Consider the following 19,627-nt stretch of genomic DNA (forward strand, 5'->3'; position numbering starts at 1 on the left):
CACTAAATCCTTCCTTTTTCCTTTAAACTCGAACCACGATTGCGTAGATAGTATTTTTGGTCGTAAATCTGCAACAATATTGAAAATTGGCGCTTTTTGCCTCCATTGGCAATGTTTGTGCACCTTACCTTAGTTGTACCAGTAGCGCCATCTGCGCTGAACTTTGCATAATATGCCCTTCACATCACTAACTTTTTTTTATTAACGTCACTAATTTGTCATTTTGCTGTCATATCAATCAAATCAAGTTTAGTCAGTCAAAAACTGTAGGTATAGAATCGGCATATGTAGATTTATTTGGATTTTAATAAATAGAAATCTGATAAAATAAATTAATCTGCAAATAATTAAAGCTTCAAAATTCGTTTTCAGTTATTTTCATAATTTCACAATGTTTTATTAAATTTTTGTTTATTGCGTCGCTTATTTTTTGTTTTTGGAAAAATGGAGCCGACAATTTCGAAGGTATGTTTTATTATTCTTTATTATTCATCTCAATCAACACTTTTAATTATTAAAATAACGTTGAGAAACTACGCAAGTAGATCTGCATATCCACATACGTAGGTAACTAAATCTTATTGATTAGGAATTGTCAAGAAAATTTCAGTTTCATAAACACACAATGAGACATTATTGTTCAAACTGCTATAGCAATATGTGCGGATTTTTTTAAATAGGCCGATGTGTGCTACCCCTTTAAAAAGGCCTATATGTAAGCCTCCTCTATTAATGAACTCAACTAATAAACCAGGCAAATTGAATATAGCACATCAGAGCCAAGCTCCATCCATTTTTTTCCCAATGTCAACTCTTTGATTCCTTAATGACACATGCTATCTGTATTCCTTTATATTACCAACTATTGTCTGCAGCTCTTCATGCTTATGTTTGACCCCAGGTCAAACTATATACCTATCTGTTTCTAATATTTTCAACGTCAGCCCAGTGATTTAGCCATGAAAGCATGACAGACAGACTTTCGTATTTATAATTTTAGTACCTATAGATATGAATTTTATAGGAATTTAATCAAACCTGACAGATAGGAATTTAATGAAACCTTTATTAAAACCTGAATCAAAATGACAATGTGAATGAATTTAATAAATTGAATCATTATATTCATTATAATCTGAATCAAATAACAATTTTCAATCAAATAAACTTTTAGATGATATTAATGCATGTTTATAATATTTTTATAAACTAAAAATTTTCTTGATAAATTAAATATTTTTAAAATTTTTTTTATAAAATGAATTCATTTTTAATCAAATAAAAATTAAACATGTAATTCCTAGTTACGATAGTATGTATTTGTATCTGTATTACCATTTTGGAATAAAGAGGCTTTTTTATTTTATTTATTATATATAGATTATTCCTTATCAAAGTCATGCTCTGGGGCACTCCCCAATCATTTTAAGAAGAGCTACAAACTACTAGCATTTCAAAAGGACTGCTGCTTAGAAACATTGGAAGAAATTAACTTAACAGTATTGGTCCCTATTGTGCCAGTTTTTCCATACGCTGTTGAAAAATTAGGTCTAAATTTCATAAAAATCTGTCTAGTAGAATTTGTCTGATTAAGTAATATACACATGTTCACCAACACGTCTGAATGTTTGCTTAAATATTAGCATAAAATGGTATTTAACATTTTAAAACATAATGACTGGACTGATATCAGCATCCTATTTTGTTTATTGTAGTCATTAACTGTTATTATTGTGCAATCACTTTATTCCATGTTATAGTCCAAAGTCTGTTTAAATCCATACTTTGTGCTAAGGGTACATAGTTTGCATAAATATAACATATACAATGCATAAATATACAATATATACATTCAAATGTGACTAAACAGTTAAGTGATAATAGTAAAAATACATTTACTTTAAGTAGGTAGGCATTTGCCAGCCATGTTAGCAAAATGTCAGCTCAACAGTCTCGAAGATTCATACATTGTACGTACCTAATTAATGTTGAATAGTAATGAATGAGTTATGCCAAACAGTTGTCTTTATTTTAAATTTATACATACTTCTTACTTCCCTCGAGGACTGTTTTCCGCAGTTAGGCCTCTTGTCTGGGCCCTTTCTGCGTGTGGATATACATGTCTTAAATTATATCTTAACTTTTCAGGGGGATTTGAACCCCCAAAACCACTCCAACCTTGGCCACATCCATGTGTGCGTAATATATACGTAAAAATATACATAATATGTACTTATGTGAACTCTGATAAACGAACATCTATTATTTGAATACCAACTAGTAATAAACTAACTTGCTATTGTTACTTTGACTGCCTCCGTGTCAGTGGTCTATACGACCGTCAACAAGTTCGAATCTTGTGCTATAAGATAGATAAATTTAATCTTTTACAGCAGGAAATTAGAATTAATTATTACTAGGATGAAATTAAAACTAGAATTTTTATGGTGGAATCAGTGCTGGATTTTTTTTTAAATAGCTGAAGTATAATATTACAAACTTTTGAGTTCTGCTTTTCAAGTTTTGCAAACAAGTTGTACCGTCAAATTGACGTTGATTTTAACCAGCGGCGCGCCGTTGATGTTTGGACAAAATGACGTACTTTGCGTTTTTCTGCACCTGTTAAAGTTAACGTCAAAGTTGACGGTGCAATCCACTCTAACTAAGTATATACGTTAGCAGACTATAAAAATCTATGATTTTGATACCCTGCTTGTTATCTGTTATCTCTTTTGATGACCTCGGTGGCGCAGTGGTAAAGTGCTTGCCTCTGAACCGAAAATCCCAGGTTTGATCCCCGGTCGGGTCATGTTGGAAAATGATCTTTTTTTGATTGGCCCAGGTCTTGGATGTTTATCTATTATATATGTATATGTTATAAAATATAGTATGGTTGAGTTCGTATCCCATAACAAAGTTTCGAACTTTGGGACTAGCTCAATCTGTGTAATTTGTCCTAATATATTTATTTATTATTATTATTATCTCTGGAAACCATACATTTCCGGAGAAAACAGACAACCTCTGTAGCGATTTTTTTTTACCGGGAATACGCGGGAATGAGCGAGAGAGAGATGATTTGCTTCCGGATACAAACAGGGCATTACTGTTTTTGTCCGATGACCCAACTTAGATGATGTTTAAATAATCCGCTTCAGTACATAAGTACCTATTAGTAATTTTGTTAGTCATTGTCATTACCTCCGAGATGACGGCGCGGTGATGCTTAGCATTGAGACTGTATAAATAAATACGACGACCTCGGTGGCGCAGTGGTAAAGTTCTTGCCTCTGAAGCGAGAGGTCCCGGGTACGATCGCCGGTCAGGTCATAATGGAAAATGATCTTTTACTGATAGACCTGGCTCTTGGATGTTTATCTATATATGTATTTGTTATAAAATATAGTATCGTTGAGTTAGTATCCCATAAAACAAGTGTAGAACTTTGGGGCTAGCACAATATGTGTGATTTGTCCTGATATATTTATTTATTTAATAAACAATATTGGTTCCTTGAAACAGACAATGCGATGATTAGCAGAAATATATTATTGCCTGGGTCTAAAGGAGCTGCAAATTCTGATTCCGCCCCGGGCGATAATGACCTACCATACGCGACTGATGTATGTACAAGTAATGTCAAAATAAGGTCACTGCTTTGTAAGGTAAAAGCATGTTTCCGAGACCCGTATTTGTAATTTTTTTTTTTTTTAATACTAACATAAGGTCGTACCTTGACTTGAGTTTTTCTATCGCCCTATTGGAAATAAAATCTTAAAAGTTCGAATATGATCGAATTAAATGCTCGTTTGCCTACGATGCAATATAAAAAAAATCTACTTCGTCATGAGGCCTCTGTGTTACCTACGGAGTACGGGATAAATACAGAGCAGGAATCAGTGTTTAAACTTCTGCACAGTTGCAATGAAAGGTGTACAGACGTCACGTAAAAGAGCTGATTTCGTTTTTCGCTATAGAATGGCCGGAGCCGTGGCGAAACCGCTTACCCCCATTCGTCTGCCTCAGCCCCGCGCATCGTCCCCCAACTTTTGTTAGAGAAATAGCTAAAAGGCATCCTCTCTTCATTCTTGCTTCGAGATACAGAACCCGAAAAATATATCATAGTCATAATAATTCGTGTTGTTACAGCCGCGGCACTACCGCACCGCCATCTACGTGTTGGTGCTCGCCAACATGTTGTCGCTCTTCGCCGCCGCCAACACAGTGCTCGTGCTCAACCCTGAAGACAGGTGCGTTTGCATGGTGATAAACACGTGATAAAACTCTTCTATTATAAATATATGTATATTGGCGGCTAAACACTATAACGCCTGTGAAGGCCTAATTTCTGAATAAATTATTTAATTGTTTGATTTTAAACACGGACGGACGCGAACGGACGAACAATGCGTACCTTGTTTGTTGAGAGCTTTTATTTATCGCAATGAAAACCCAGCAATGTATCTTCATAGTCGTTTTCCTCATGGCTGAGGGTCGTGGTCATTACGTGGAATGAAACACGCACAACAACTTTATTAATGGAGTGGTTTGCCACTGCCTTCTCCATTTCACACACAAGTTAATAATAATCAACCAGTGTGCAGGTTTCCTCACGATGTTTTCCTTCACCGGATGTCTTCAGCAATGTATGCCGAATCCACAAAAGTTCGGCGAACAGTTTCTCGATAATGTATATCTTCTTGCTTCTTACCAAAACGAGGTCGGTCGGGGGTGAAAATGTCATTTTCTCCTTTCACAACTGCCTCTTCGCTCTCATAACTTCATTCATTTTTAAGATTTTCCGAACATTTTTATCGGTCTTCCTCTCCATTCATCCACATTCATATTCATCACCTTTTTGTCACATACGTCTCTTCCCGTCTCGTTAGGCATGATAGCATCTGCCCTCTTATATATCTACAGAAGCAACTTTTAAACCGATTTTTTAAGAATGTAATATTATTATGACATAAGACTATGCACACCGTCTGTTTTGATGTAGTTTAGTAAACAAATTATGTATTATTTAACGTACTTCATGCAAGTTATTCAGTGCGTGTCGGCAATCACGCCACATGACGCGACATTTTAGAAAAACAACTAAAATAAGGAAAATTTTAAAGCGGTCGTTTTACTTTTCGACTACAGACAAAAATTTGTTTCTAGTTCTTAATCAGGAACACGCGTGACGAATTTAAAATTCAGATAAATTATGATTGTTTTCTTGAACTGTCTTCTGAACTTTCTGAGGTCAAAATACCTTTTTGTCTAATTCCATCGAAAACCGCTTGGTATTTATTGCGTGAATGGCATGAATAACATTCATCTGAACATACTAGATGGGATAAAGCGGACAGTTAATGATAAACGTAGGTAATTGATAAGTAATTGTAATTCACATTAGCATGTCGTGATCTTCGGTGCCAATCACTCGTGACGCGGCTCAATTATAATGACTTGCGATTATTATGGATTTCAATTACTTATTTACAAAGAAGAAAAACATATTTTCATGATTGTAGAGCAACGGTATGGTATATATGTAGTAGGGTACCTACTTAGGGTTTGATACTTTTGTGAATTCACAAAATTTGCGACGGAAATGCATATCTTTTGATCTCGTAGACATACAAATTTTCAACTGCTTCCATCCATACAAATGTTATTGTGAACGTCTTTCGCGATTAAGCGCTGGGTCGATTTTGATGAAATTTGGAATATTATTGTTAGTGATTCGAGGTCAAGCAGCAGTTTCGCAGGCTACAGCCAGCGTTTATATTACTTTCACAGATACGTAACCCTAAAACACTCCTTATAGTGATTGCTCTAAAGACGAGCGAGATTAAACTGCAACTGGCATGTTTGTGTTGTGATAAACATTGAAGCCTTGTGATGCTGTGCTGGTGACGTCACGGCTCCGGAATCTCGTCTCGTTCGTTTGTGATTACTCGCTTCATTGTTTTCATAAAGCGTGCTTGTTATTTTGAAAAATTGTGAATACTTTTACTACGAGTATTCACAATTTTTCAAAATGTCATGTTGACGCTTACATGTTATAAAACTAAGTCTGCCGCGTCCCGTGTCTGTCTGTACTAGCGCTCCAATGAGTGTGTTATCACTAACACTGGTGTCAGATTTTATTTAAATCGCCTAAAGGCATCTGACATGACTTTTACGACTAATTACTACTAATTGATTTATTATATATTATTGACTAATTACCATCTAATCTATTAATAGATCTATGTGTTTGGTTCTTTTGAATATTCATTATTATTATTATTCAAAATTATGAATTATGCATTCCTGGATGAAATAAAAGAGAAGGCGGAGCTCGTGTCGTATAGGGACGTGACATCGATGGCTGACGACAGAATTAGATGGAAAATGCTCCACCGACAAGAACAAAGTTCTTAAATTAATTGATGATTGATGATGGTTCTTTTGACAGGCTTAACCACAATACTCAGTTTTATATTCTGTAGATGTCGAATGAAGTCGTGTGAAAGCTAGGAACACAAAATACAATATTAGGTCTTCGTTGTCGATCTGAATGGGGGCTAATATATTGATTGTGCTAACTGTTCGCTCTATTACGCAGCGGGCCCGGCGCTCTGTGCGCAAGCGAAGAATGCATGGCAACTGACAAACCTTATCAACAGTAATGTAAATTGTTGCAACATGCTCATTATGTTTTATCATAGCTCTCTGCTTTCGTATATAAAAAAGTTACTCAGAATTAAGAGAAAGTGACGTTTATCATGTAACATGAATTGTTGCCCGCGGGTCCGCTCACGGTATATAATATCCATAACACTCCCAACTGTCCACCCTACCAACTGTCTGCACAACAAAAATCACATTAATTACTCCGTTTTGAACGTGAAACACGCACTTTCCAATTTATCGAGAGTTCGAATATCCGAGTTTGAAGAACGACTGATGGAAAAGTCCTACGTTTAAATATTTCGGTACCTACGAGTACATACTATTGACGTTTAAATATTTACTGAGTAAAAAAGGCATGATGTGAAGTGGTCACCGCAGTCTATTAATAAATAAATATATTAGGACAAATCACACAGATTGAGCTAGCCCCAAAGTAAGTTCGAGACTTGTGTTATGGGATACTAACTCAATGATACTATATTTTATAACAAATACATATATAGATAAACATCCAAGACCCGGGACAATCAGAAAAAGATCATTTTCCATCATGACCCGACCGGGGATCGAACCCGGGACCTCTCGGTTCAGTGGCAAGAACTTTACCACTGCGCCACCGAGGTCGTCAAGTCTATAGACGCCTGCAACACCACAATGAAAGTTTCAAGGAAAACTAGAAATTAAAATTTTCCCCATTCCAATGAGGAGTTAACAAAATCCAGGCGGGGCAAGCTTTTTTGATTTTGTTACAAAGAATTTTATTGATCGTTTCAATTCCAGAATGCACGAATGACTTTATTGCTTTAAATGTGGCACAATAGTTGGATTGTATAAAATTTAGGTTTCTGACACATTAGTCATTTCTGACATTAAAATTTGTCAAATTAAATTAAGTACAAAAATGACAAATTATATTGTTTACGAAATTTATCATTATACAGAATATCCGTGACCCGCGGCGCGTCGCTCACAGCGCTCGGCTTCGTCTACTTCATGACTATGTTCGAGTTGCTTAACGTGTGCGCGCTGTACACCGGCGTCGGCGGCCGGCTGCGGCAGCGGCACCGGCTCGGCGCCGGCGACGTGCTGGACATCACCAACAAGTGAGTCTGCTGACCGGCAGCGGCATCACAACTTCCCAACCAATATTATAAATGTGAAAGTTTGTTTGTTACTTCTTCACGTATTATCTACTGGACCGATTGCTATTAAATTTGGTACACGGGTTTAGCTAACCTGGAATTTAGCTTACATAGGGTGCTTTTTATCCCGAAATTCCCACGGAAGTGAATCTCAGGGACGCAGCCCTGGCTAGTTAAATTATAAAAGCGGCGGTGGTTTGGATGGAACGACTAGCGTTTCGGCCCGGCTTCGCTCGTTTAAAACCATATTGAAAAGTAACCTATGTCACTTCTGAAGGTTTCGCCTATCTCTGTGCCAATATTCATCAAAATTGGCACAGTAGTTTTCGAGTTTATTAATTACAAACAAAAATACATGTCTTTCCTGTTTATAATTAACCCCCGACGCAAAAAGAGGAGTGTACGTGGCACCATAGCTTATCGACGGGTGAACCGATTTGGATGCGGTCTTTTTTTTATTTGATAGCTAATTTTTATACGGTGGTTCTTAGATATGTTTGATTAAAATCGGTTCAACCGTTCAAAAGTTGTAGCGAAATGAATATTGAAAGTCGGGGGTTTTTTAATTTGTCCAACAAATAAATTTGTATTCGTATGGGCCGATCGAAAAGTCCTACCTACGTTAGAAAAATGTACTACGGAGAAACGACAGACATGTTGGGAAGTGGTTACCGCCGTCCATATACTAACAATTTAATAACGAACAATTTTCCCAAGAATGGTTGACGTCAGGCAGGAGACCTATAAAATCACAGTCGAATCTTTAAATTTTAAGGTTTTTATTTTTTTTACGCCCGGTCTTCGCGGCTTCACAACCCCGAACGAAACCGGGAACGTGCAGAGGTGAGACAGACATAGGCTTTTTCCTTTCGGGTGTTAAATTTTATTTCCGAAGTGGACTTCAAAGTTTATTTTTACTTTATAATGTTTATAAGTTGCAAAATTTGTCAACACAAATAAGTTTATCAACGAAAAACATCGAACAATCAATATTAATAAAATTACTATTTGTATGAACTCGACCTTGCTCGGGTTATGAGATACGGGCGGGAGACACCACTGTTGTCCGCCGTATCAGTTGTGGACATCTGTGAAAGGACTATTAAAAAGCAATCCATTCATATTTATTGAATAAATAATTTGATGTCGATAACGTTTTTTTTAATAGTTTTTTTTTTAATAGTAGATCACATACAAATATAACAAACGGATTTAGTTTGTCTTCATAATTTAGATAATAAATTACTAGGTACTTGCTTACATCCTTAATATTATAAAACAAAATCCTCAACCGTGTCTGTCGTGTCTGTTCACGTTAACCTCAAAAACTATTGCACGGATTTCATACGGTTTTCACCAATGGTGTGATTTCTGAGGAAGGTTTAGGTGTGAAATTTATTATATGGGATGGGCCGCTTGTTATAATTATATTAAATACTGATGAATTAACGGCTTTTATTTATCAGTATTTTTTATTATTTTTCTTATCAAACACATTATAAGAGATACTTCAAAATAAACACGCCTAGCGTGTTTATACATGCTGGGTGTGTTTTCAGTCAGTCATGAATATGTTGACGCCAACAAAACGATGGACAATTATAGCTTCTATTAAAACGTAATCTTTTTTGAGTTTAATTTGGAAATTTTTAGTATATGTGTGTTACAGAAGAAATAAATAATGTATCAATATAATTTAACAAAAGAAATGGTTCGCAGGCTAGTGTCGGCAGTGCAAGCGGCGCTGTCGTGCGTGACCGGGGTCGTGGTGTGTCTCTGGTCGTGCACCAGAGACTTCATGAGGTCCTCCCACTACATGTCTGAAGCGTACGCGTGGTTCGGAGCGGCCTACTTCTTCTATGACATCTGGTCTATGTACATGGTCAGTGGGATATATTTTTTTTGCTAAATATTTGATATCCTTCTACTTTAGTGATGGTTCCGCCCTAGAATATATCCATTCCATATCCTTCAGTCGATGTCCTACGTGGTGACTAAGTGTCTTGCCAACTGATAGGCAACAACCGCATTCCCAAAGAGGGTAGACGTCAGGCAGGCAACACATGCACATATGTTTAAGGGCGTACACCGCCAAAGTACAAAAAAAAATCATGCTTATTCGAAAATCCACCACCAGGCAGGCCACCTGGCACGTCGGTTTCATGGTATGTGGAGTAAAGCACTGACTGAGTGGTGGCCTAGGACATATGAAAGAAGTGTCGGACGACCTGCAAAGAGACTGGCGGACGATATAATAAAAGTTGCCGGTCGTACATAGATATGGGAGGCACAGGACAGAGGGTGGCGTGATGGAGGCGTGCTAACAGTGGGTGGGAACGGGCTGAAATGATGAGGATGATGAATTCGAAAATTATTTTTATAGTGTCGAGGGTTACAATTTACACAATTTCAGGTACACGTCCAAATGAACACGGGCGTGGACTACCTAAAGGGTAAACTGCAGCGCAAGCTGTCAAAGAACGGCGACGCAAGGTTGTCGTCGGGCGACGGCGCGCCGCTGTCCGCCGGCAAGAAGCCCGCGCCCACATTCTTCGAATACTGCAGATATGAACCTGTTATATTGCTGCACCATTTGTTTATCGGCGGATTTGGATTCCTCGTCATTGTTGTAAGTCTTTTTTTGAGTTAATGTTAAGGGTCAGTTATTTTCAGGGTCAGTCTATTTATTGAGTCAGTCAGTTAGAGTTTCAGTTTACTCTAAAAATTATCAATGATATTTTTTATGTTTGTTCGGGTGAATATTGTAACTCAATTTTGAAGCAGATATCTTTAACCAAATTAATGAGCTGAAATTTTGTACACACGTTTAGTTTTGGTGCTTGGTTAAAGATGACATTGAAAAACTTGTGGCCTTATGCATGTCACATACCTATAGAATAAGATTTTTGGTTATTTTAATGCTTTTTTAAATAATTTGAAACAATGAGTTTAAAAAGAATTCTCATTATTTAAATTAAAATATATTATTTGTAATCTTTAACATACAAGGCAAAGCTCTTAACCACGGTAATTAAAATTAACTTGAACTTAGATTAACTTAGACCTCGCGAACACAATATTTTTTTACAAAATTGTGAATATTTCAAAAACGACTTAACCGATTTTGTTGCCCCACGAACTTGAAAATTCTATTGACAGATCCACACATACCTTTTAAATTTCATCAAAATCAGACCAACGGTTGGAAAGTTATTTTTGTACATTTTCAGTACCTCCGCGGCGACCTCGGCGATTGTACATTCGGGTTTGTGTACCTCATGGAACTGTCCACTCCCTTCGTCTCTATTCGTGGGATCCTCTCCAGGCTCAAGCTGAAGGTACAGAATCTAAATTATCATCACCATTTTAATACCTCCACTGTCGGGGGCTGACCTTGCCCATGCTTATATGGTAGATGGCTATGCATATTGGTGGGTTTTAATGCATCAAATACAAATACTTTATTTGTGACTTCATTATGGAAGCGGTGGTGGTGTAATGATTGAGACGCTGTGGATAGAAAGGTCCTAGGTTCGAATATCCTACTCGTACCACAAGAGTTTGTATACCAATGTCATCGTGTATAGTAGTTTTACTAGTTGGAGAATAGCCAATTGGATAGGTATTAACGATACTATACTCAACGATACTATATTTTATAACAAATACATATATAGATAAACATCCAAGACCCGGGCCAATCAGAAAAAGATCATTTTCCATCATGACCCGACCGGGGATCGAACCCGGGACCTCTCGGTTTAGGGGCAAGCTCTTTACCACTGCGCCACCGAGGTCGTCAATATATAATATAGGCATAAGCTACCTATTATATTTGGCGCGGGCAACAGCTAGTCCACCACTAAGTATGATATTAGTTTTGGCTGTATGCGAAAGTCGGTCACGCTTACCTTTGGACCGATATTAACAAAGTTCATGACCCGAAGCCAAACATGGTAACAACAAATTGACAATAACCCCTGACGGCAGTCGTCGAAGGCGTACCTGGTGAACGGCATCCTGATGCTGCTGAGCTTCCTGTTCTGCCGCGTGCTCAGTCTGCCCTACGTCTGTCTGCTCTACAGCCGCGTGCTGGGCGTCTCCTATCTCGAGGTCAGTTTGTATTGATTGTGGTGAAGTTACACCGTCCTACTTCAATATTGTAAATGCGAAAGTACGTAAGTATGTTTGTTACGCGTACGCAAAATCTATTGAACGGATTGTTATGAAATTTGTTACACAGTTAGGATTGAAATGCTATTGTTACTATGCTAAAGTTAATGTCAAGCTTAATTTCGTAATAAGAATTGTCTTGTGTGCTATATATGTATACCAGGTCTCATTCCACCTGTAGTTTTGAATGAAGTATATGTATAGTAATAATGTCAGAATACATTTTTGCAAAAATGCTGTACGCGTGTTCTCCGGTGGTCATAACACGCTAGGTGTGTTTTCACATAGTAGTAACACGCTAGGTGTGTTTCCACGCAGTCGTACGTAACACGCTATTTCCGGCGCGATTTCCCTCAATGAGCTTGGCAATATCGTTATATAGTTTTTTTTTATATTGGCACAAATCTGTCTCATATTCGGATATGAATGTAATATTATAGAATTTTGTAGACACACGCCGCTCTTCTGCTACTGTATACAGTAGCAGCATGCGTCCACTTCATCTTTCATGAAAATTGACTATTAGCTTCCATTTATCTTCTTCAGACTAAATACCATGTGGTGTATAAATTTCAGGAAGGTCTTGGTCGTTTCTTCGTATTGGATAGTCTGTAGAAGATTAAATTCTTCCGTTTTGTTTCGTTGACACGCCACGACATAATCGTAGCGTGCCTTCGCAAAAATTTGACAATAATTCGTTATATAGTTGTGGGCAAATGGTGGTATTATAAGTCTATATTAAAATGCATTAACACCAAAGTTGGGGGTCCACCAACACCTAACCACAGGCTAAGGCCAGAATAAGTTTCGAGCTTAATTGGTGTATCGATATGAAGCTTTATATATCCTGCATATAAAAAAGCATCATATAATTAAATTTAATATAATCTCCAGGCTATAAAGAGTCTTCCGACGGGCTGCAAGATCTCCATCTGCATCCTGCTGCTTCCTCAGCTGTACTGGTTCTACCTTATGTCCGCCGGCGCCATTAAGGTATTCTTAAATTTACATCTTATAAATATTATAAAGTCAAATTATTTATTGCAAATGTTGGTAACACAGTGATTTTATATGGATAGAAATAGTACCGCTACATTTTACCTTTCGGCATGCAATACTGAAATACAATTTTAATAAAAAAATCAATTAAAATTTTAAATGTAAGGTGTAAAGGATACTACATGTGTATCCTATAAACCTTACACTTAAAATTTGAATTGTATTTAAATAACAAATAAATAAATCTTCACATTCTTCCTTTCTTAATAGTGGTCAGATTTTGTTCAAGAGTCGCCGAAATGTAGATTCATTTATCAACCTTTTTTCTCCATAATATTGATGGTAAACCTAAAGGAAACGTGTGCACGCAGATGCTGGCGACGCCGGCCGGCGCCGCGCTGTCGGCGGGCGACGCGCGCAAGCGCAGCTGACGCCGCGCGCACTGATCTGTGCCGATACTGATAAAGTGATAGTGAAGTGAATTTCATTCAGTGGTTTTGAATCGCGGAGTGTTGTAGTGAAGTCCCGAATAGTGATTTTGATATTGGCGATCTGTTAAAGGGCCGCCTGTGAATTACGTGCCCTACAAAGGTAAAAAAATTCTTAACCTATAACAACACCATTGTCCCATACAGTGAATTCGCTCGCGTTAGCCCCCGTTACTGAATGACCCGCGACAAACACGTAAGAGGGGTCAAAATCATAAAACTCATGTAGCGTAATTCATGTATCCCTTAATTTGAATTAATAAGTGGGTGTTTTCTATTTATTTTATTGTTAAAAACAAAATAGACCTGCTACTATTTAAATTTTATCAAATAACCAGTCAATAATGGGAGCTAACGTTTCTTACTCACTAGTTGGCGCCACTGGTCGAATGAGGTTCACAATCACGTAGAAATTGTATAACATTTCGACGTACATAATTTGAGACAATATTATGTCACATTTACAGTCAAAATTTTACTTAAACATTTTTTTTAAATTAATTAATTTTTTTTGTCAAAATTTTACGACTAGATCACTCTGATCACTTTTAACTTTTCAGTATGAAGCTGAATTTGATAAATACACTTACGGTATTACCAAAATCGTAGTTTGATTAAAACTAAAGTGAAATGAATGAAAATATAGGTCATTCGCGTGTTGTTTACAACGGAAATATCGACTATAGAAAAAGTCTGCTTATAAATCTGAAACTATAGTTGATTTTTCCGTCAATAATCACAAATGAGTGACCCGTATTTACGTTAATAAAATCATGGTTAAGTGTTGTGTAAATGTGTTAATTTAATGTTAGACATATTAGTGAATTATGATTCAGTCTACCAAACATCTGCTTCTCAAATTAGACTATTTTATTCCTACCATAAATATATAAGGCCCGATACATACTCCGGTATCTCATTGTGCAGAATTTGTCCAAAACACTGGAAAGCTAAACATTCGCAAGATAAATGCTGTCAATATGAAAATTTGACTTATATTGAACGATATGATCGATGTATGTCAGAAGCGCATAATGACAGATTCGCATATGGTCAAAATAATGAAAATGAAAAAATCCACTCATCATAATACTGCAAGATACCGTCTTCCCCTTTTTAACTTTATATTCCCTTTTGTCAGTCATACTTACATAGATTTAAATATGAAGTCTGGCTATACTGCTCTCTCTTTCTCTCTCATCTCCGCATGTTCTCTGTTGCGTTCGGGACTTTGAAGCCGAAGTCTGTACTGCATTCATGACCGCGGGATCGAGTTTGATAAAATTTTGTTTAGATATGGCTAATGGAATGAGTTTGGATTCTATGTACCAATGATCAAAATTATTTTTATCTTATAAACAAATAGTTCTTCAACTAGCACTCTTTTTTGTTTCAATTTAATTTCTTTGTCATTACGCGAACCTGTCGTTATGCGCATCTGTCATTCATCATCGCCTGACATTATCAGTTTCTGACTTACGTGTAGTTTTCTGCTCGGTGATATATCGCATTACGAACGGAGCCCAAGGAGTAACATTTCATTGATACATTTTGTACAAAAAGTGCCTTTGAAGGTCTAGTCTCAGAATTATTATTTGAAACTAGTCAACCTCCAGCCCAATGGAAAAATATTACCATTATTGTGATAGATGTCGATGGATGTTTGATGTAGAATAATAGCACAATGTAACCGTATGTTAAAGGATTATTAACGCCTAGTATACAGGCCAGCCGAAAGAAACAATATTTTAAATGCCAGTGCAAACATAATGGTTTATTTTTTAAAATGCAGATTTCCTGATCGTAAAACCGCTATCCATGGACACCAGCAACCTGAAACTGGTCATCGAATAGTTATAACACATACACTACAAGTTCAGCCAAAATTTCACACAACAATTCAATTTATTAATACCCATTTTGTCTGCACTGACCTTAACGCATATAGTTAACTAACCAACAGTAGTTTTTAAATTAGATGGTGCTTTTGTCTACTATATTAGACATAAGTGTATCGTTTCTATGCTTTTTAGGACAATAGAACAAATATTCATTATCATAGACAAATTCTTCCAGCACTTTTATTCTTATTATTTAACTATAAAAAGTTACAACCAATTATGTTTAATTAAATACTTTATACTTTGTGACACTCTTGAAATTTTGTATTGCTAACACTATGTCATATTTCATACAAGTGGCCTAAAGGCGTTTGACATGACTTACGATACGGCTACCGCCACCTAGTGGCGATTACATTGATATGGCGAGACAAAAGTGATTTAATTAAATTTGGTTGCAACTTTTTATAGTGCTATAGATATATTAGACCTATAGTAATATTTCATTCTATATCTTCCCTATTTTTAGCTTCCATAATGTCTTCTTTTTCTAATATTTTCCAGTTAATATTGCATTTTGTCATTGCATTTTAATGATCATTTATTATGCATAGAATATTTAAAAAAATATTGATTTTTATACACTGAAGTTTATAAAAAGTTCACAGTTTATATATTTTTAAGGCATATAGATATTAGGACAAAACTGCACTCATTGCAGAAATGTATTCGAAGCATTTATTGATTTTTAGTACATTAAAAATTGTACTTCTTATTTTTCCACACTTCAAATATATAATTGAATTAATAACTAGACTTAGCAGGAATCTGTAACTAAATGCGTAAATACACATGCCAGGCATACTATACATTTTTTTATCTCATATTAGGATCATGTATAGTTTTGTCATTTCTTAAAAAAAATTGTCAGTCTGTCAAGAAAGTGAAGAAAACAATTTTTTTTTGTTTCGTCTTGACACTCCGGTGACACTAGGTATTTATCAATCAACCTTGACCAATCCGTTTGGTATTGCAATGTCAAAATAATTTAATTTGTAAAAAAATTTTTTCTTCACTTTCGTGAGAGACTGTACAGTCTGCCACAAAGAAATCTGACCCCCTAAGAGATGGTGTTCAAATCGCGGGGGGGTCAGATTTCTCTGTGGCAGACTGTACAATGTTGCACTAAAAGATGTATACATTTAAATTTAGAATCTCACGAATAGGGATCTCCCGAATCATATCATATATCTAATAAATATACTGCAGTCTGTCTATAAAGGGTAGAAAATATATGAGTGTCGATCTTAACTTTATACTTATTCTATTTGGAATTTCAGTATCACCTTACTTTATTTGTAAAAAGTTATTTAAACTAATTTTAGGGTGACGTTACTCACTTGGTCTAATATTGTTTCATCTCAGGTAACATTACGAAAGATAGCAATAATATTTAATACAAAGAATTTGATAAGTGTAATACCGCCCTACTATACTATGGCGTTGCCAATCGATAGTGTATCGATATGTGGCGGTATCGATACTTTAGATAATTTCCAACCTAAGCAATTAATTTAAGATAATTAGCAATTAATGGCAATAGCCATTAAATTAATAATGAAATTATGAATTTAATGGCTATTGCCATTAATTGCTAACTAATTTTCATGTTTTAATGAGTATTTTACTTAGGGCGGAATATCAAATTGTTTATCCATTAGTATTGCTATCTCTTTCGTAATTTTACGTGAGATGAACGACTTAGCAATATTGGTCAAAGAATTTGATAATTATCAACTATTTTGTTAACATATAATTATTTTAATAATGTAACTTTTTTAATGTGTAGAATTATTAGTCATGCACATACATACCATAAATATTAAGATTTGTATTATGCTGTGGCCTCACCTGCGTGTTGTCGAAGTACTTCGTCTTACGACTAATTCGTTCCATATCAGGACAAAATGATTGCTGTTTTTCACTTACTATGAACACAAAAGAGTACGCGACAGTTCGGAGTAAGGCATATGCAGTCTATCGCGATAAGCTTCGTATCAAGTGCGGCAGCAGCATTAGCATTAAAACTGAATTTAGTGAGCTAACGTAATCGTTTCTTGTGAAGCGTGTTTCCGTTTTAAATGTTTAATTATTTATTACACGCGCACATAGTAATTCGTGTGTACATATATGCATATTTTGTACTCTTACATTTTATCCGTTTGTTATGTATAGATTGAGGGTAATTCGATATGAGACCACGCGCACGGTCAAATGATTGAACTTTGAAATATTTCACGCGTTCACCGTTTGATCACACCATTGTAATACTATCCTACTCCTTACTAATATTATAAATGCGAAAGTGTTGTTTGTTACTCTTTCACGCAAAATCTAGTGGACCGATTGTTACGAAATTTGGTACACAGCTGGAATATAACTTAGAAAAACACATAGGGTAATTTTTTTCCCGAAATTCCCACGAGAGCGAAGCCCCGCAGCTAGTAAGTTATATGTTTGTCACCTTTTCAGACTATCCACTCAAACAATCTTTTATCCCGAAATTCCTACGGGAGCGAAGTCCTGGGACGCAGCTAGTAAGTTATATGTTTGTTACCTCTTCATCCACTCAAACAATCTTGTGGTATAAGTAGTTAGAAGGATATGTCCTTCTCCACTACACTTTCCGCTTCTCTTACTGCTTCTACTCTTAGCCTATAGGCTACCTTTAATCCCGGAAATTGTTGATCCCGGTTCAAAATCAAGCTGGCAAATAAAACAATTAATATTTAAAAAAAAATACCTTTTTGTGTTTAACCATTTGACCATGTGCGTGGGCAGCTCTCTGTGGTCACATAGTGAATAACCACAGATTGACATACCTTATGTCGTAGGGCTAAGGTTGAATGTTGTTTGTGTATAGCGCGCCAACCGTTTCCCTTTTTTCCACCACAGATAACTGGTTAATAGATCCAATAAATATGTGTTAAAATCCCTACGGGGTAGACAGAGCCAAGAGTCGCGAAGCTGATTAGCTAATGTCGCTTTTGGCTGTACCGTAAAATGTTCCCTTTCACAAATAGTAAATCAATTTGACACATGATATATATATATAGCATAAATTACATTTTTAGAGCAAAAACTGGCCAAGTTTTTGCCCAGCGGACATTTTGCGAAAAGGACGTTTTGCGACGTAGTCTCCAGTTCACTTTAATTTTACAATTCTCATTGGGATATTGCTCTAGACCTCTCACAATCGAATCTATTCCCATTGAGACGCATATAACCAATCGCAGAGCGCCATTGTGAAGCAACGACGACCACACCGCAATGTGATTGGTTCGCTTCGAACTTGGAATCGATAATGTTCCCTCTGGTGTTGAAAAGGGTAAACCAGTGGTGTTAAGTTGGCACGAGTTTTTTGTAAACAAATTATTATAAGGCACCAAATATTGACTTGCTTAGCAAAGGTTTGAACTAGATATTTCGGGGCCTAGACTGGCCTAGCCAAGGATTAGACTTGTAATCGTGATTGTAGAGTAAAATTATTTTTGTTTGTTAAATTGTATAATTTTTTTAAAACAAGTCTAGTTCTAGCTTGAAATTTAGCGCTTTTTTGTTATTGTTGTTTATTTGTTATTATGTAAAATATAACGCAATTTTTCATGTGAAAATATTGTTTTCATTTCTTACGTCATCTCTGTTTCTAACTTTTACAAATTATTTAATACTAGCCGGCCTCCGGGGCTTCGCTCCCGTGGGAATTTCGGAATAACACATGGGGTACTTTTTATCACGAAATTCCCACGGGAGCAGAGCATCGGGGCGCAGCTAGTACTAAATAATTTGTTGATTCAATAACAGGACATGCGAATTTAAAATTGACTAGCCGTGCCAAAGGCTTGAAGTAATATTTGTGAATTCCTTCCTCTACTTGGGTCTAGATCCACATGTGGATCTTAGGATTCTTTCTTCTTAGTGGCGTTTCTACAAAGTTATTGTGGATGTTAGTTAAAAGCAACTCCCTTTTTGTGTTCACTTTTTCGTCTCTCCACTTCGCACGGTTTTTGGCAGCCCTAGTTGTCAAGAGTATTATCACACATCATCCTCGACGACATCAAGCCACTTCCTGGGTTTGCCCCTTCTGCCAGGCGGGAGCGGCAAAGCCAATTTTGTTCACTAATTAAATTTAATAATTTAACTGGCTAATCATCTAGGTCTTTATAACTCCTACATACTTTCTTGTATAGCACTTTTGTAATTTTTTGAAACCTCCGTGGCCTAATGGTCATCACGCCGGACTGCTACACTGGAG

General features: G+C 36.3%; 1 protein-coding gene across 1 annotated transcript; it reads left to right on the top strand.

Annotated features, from left to right (window-relative positions):
• The first annotated feature begins 238 nt into the window (after positions 1-238).
• Positions 239-18,986, top strand: LOC128679327 (uncharacterized protein). The gene is made up of 9 exons (XM_053761471.1): positions 239-465; positions 4,150-4,250; positions 7,611-7,772; positions 9,531-9,693; positions 10,225-10,440; positions 11,042-11,149; positions 11,802-11,924; positions 12,879-12,977; positions 13,355-18,986. The coding sequence occupies exons 1-9, from the start codon at positions 445-447 to the stop codon at positions 13,412-13,414; spliced, it is 1,053 nt and encodes a 350-aa protein (XP_053617446.1). The 5' UTR covers positions 239-444; the 3' UTR covers positions 13,415-18,986.
• The last annotated feature ends 641 nt before the right edge of the window (positions 18,987-19,627 follow it).

Source organism: Plodia interpunctella, chromosome 21 (genome assembly GCF_027563975.2).
Source record: "Plodia interpunctella isolate USDA-ARS_2022_Savannah chromosome 21, ilPloInte3.2, whole genome shotgun sequence".
Taxonomy (NCBI): domain Eukaryota; kingdom Metazoa; phylum Arthropoda; class Insecta; order Lepidoptera; family Pyralidae; genus Plodia; species Plodia interpunctella.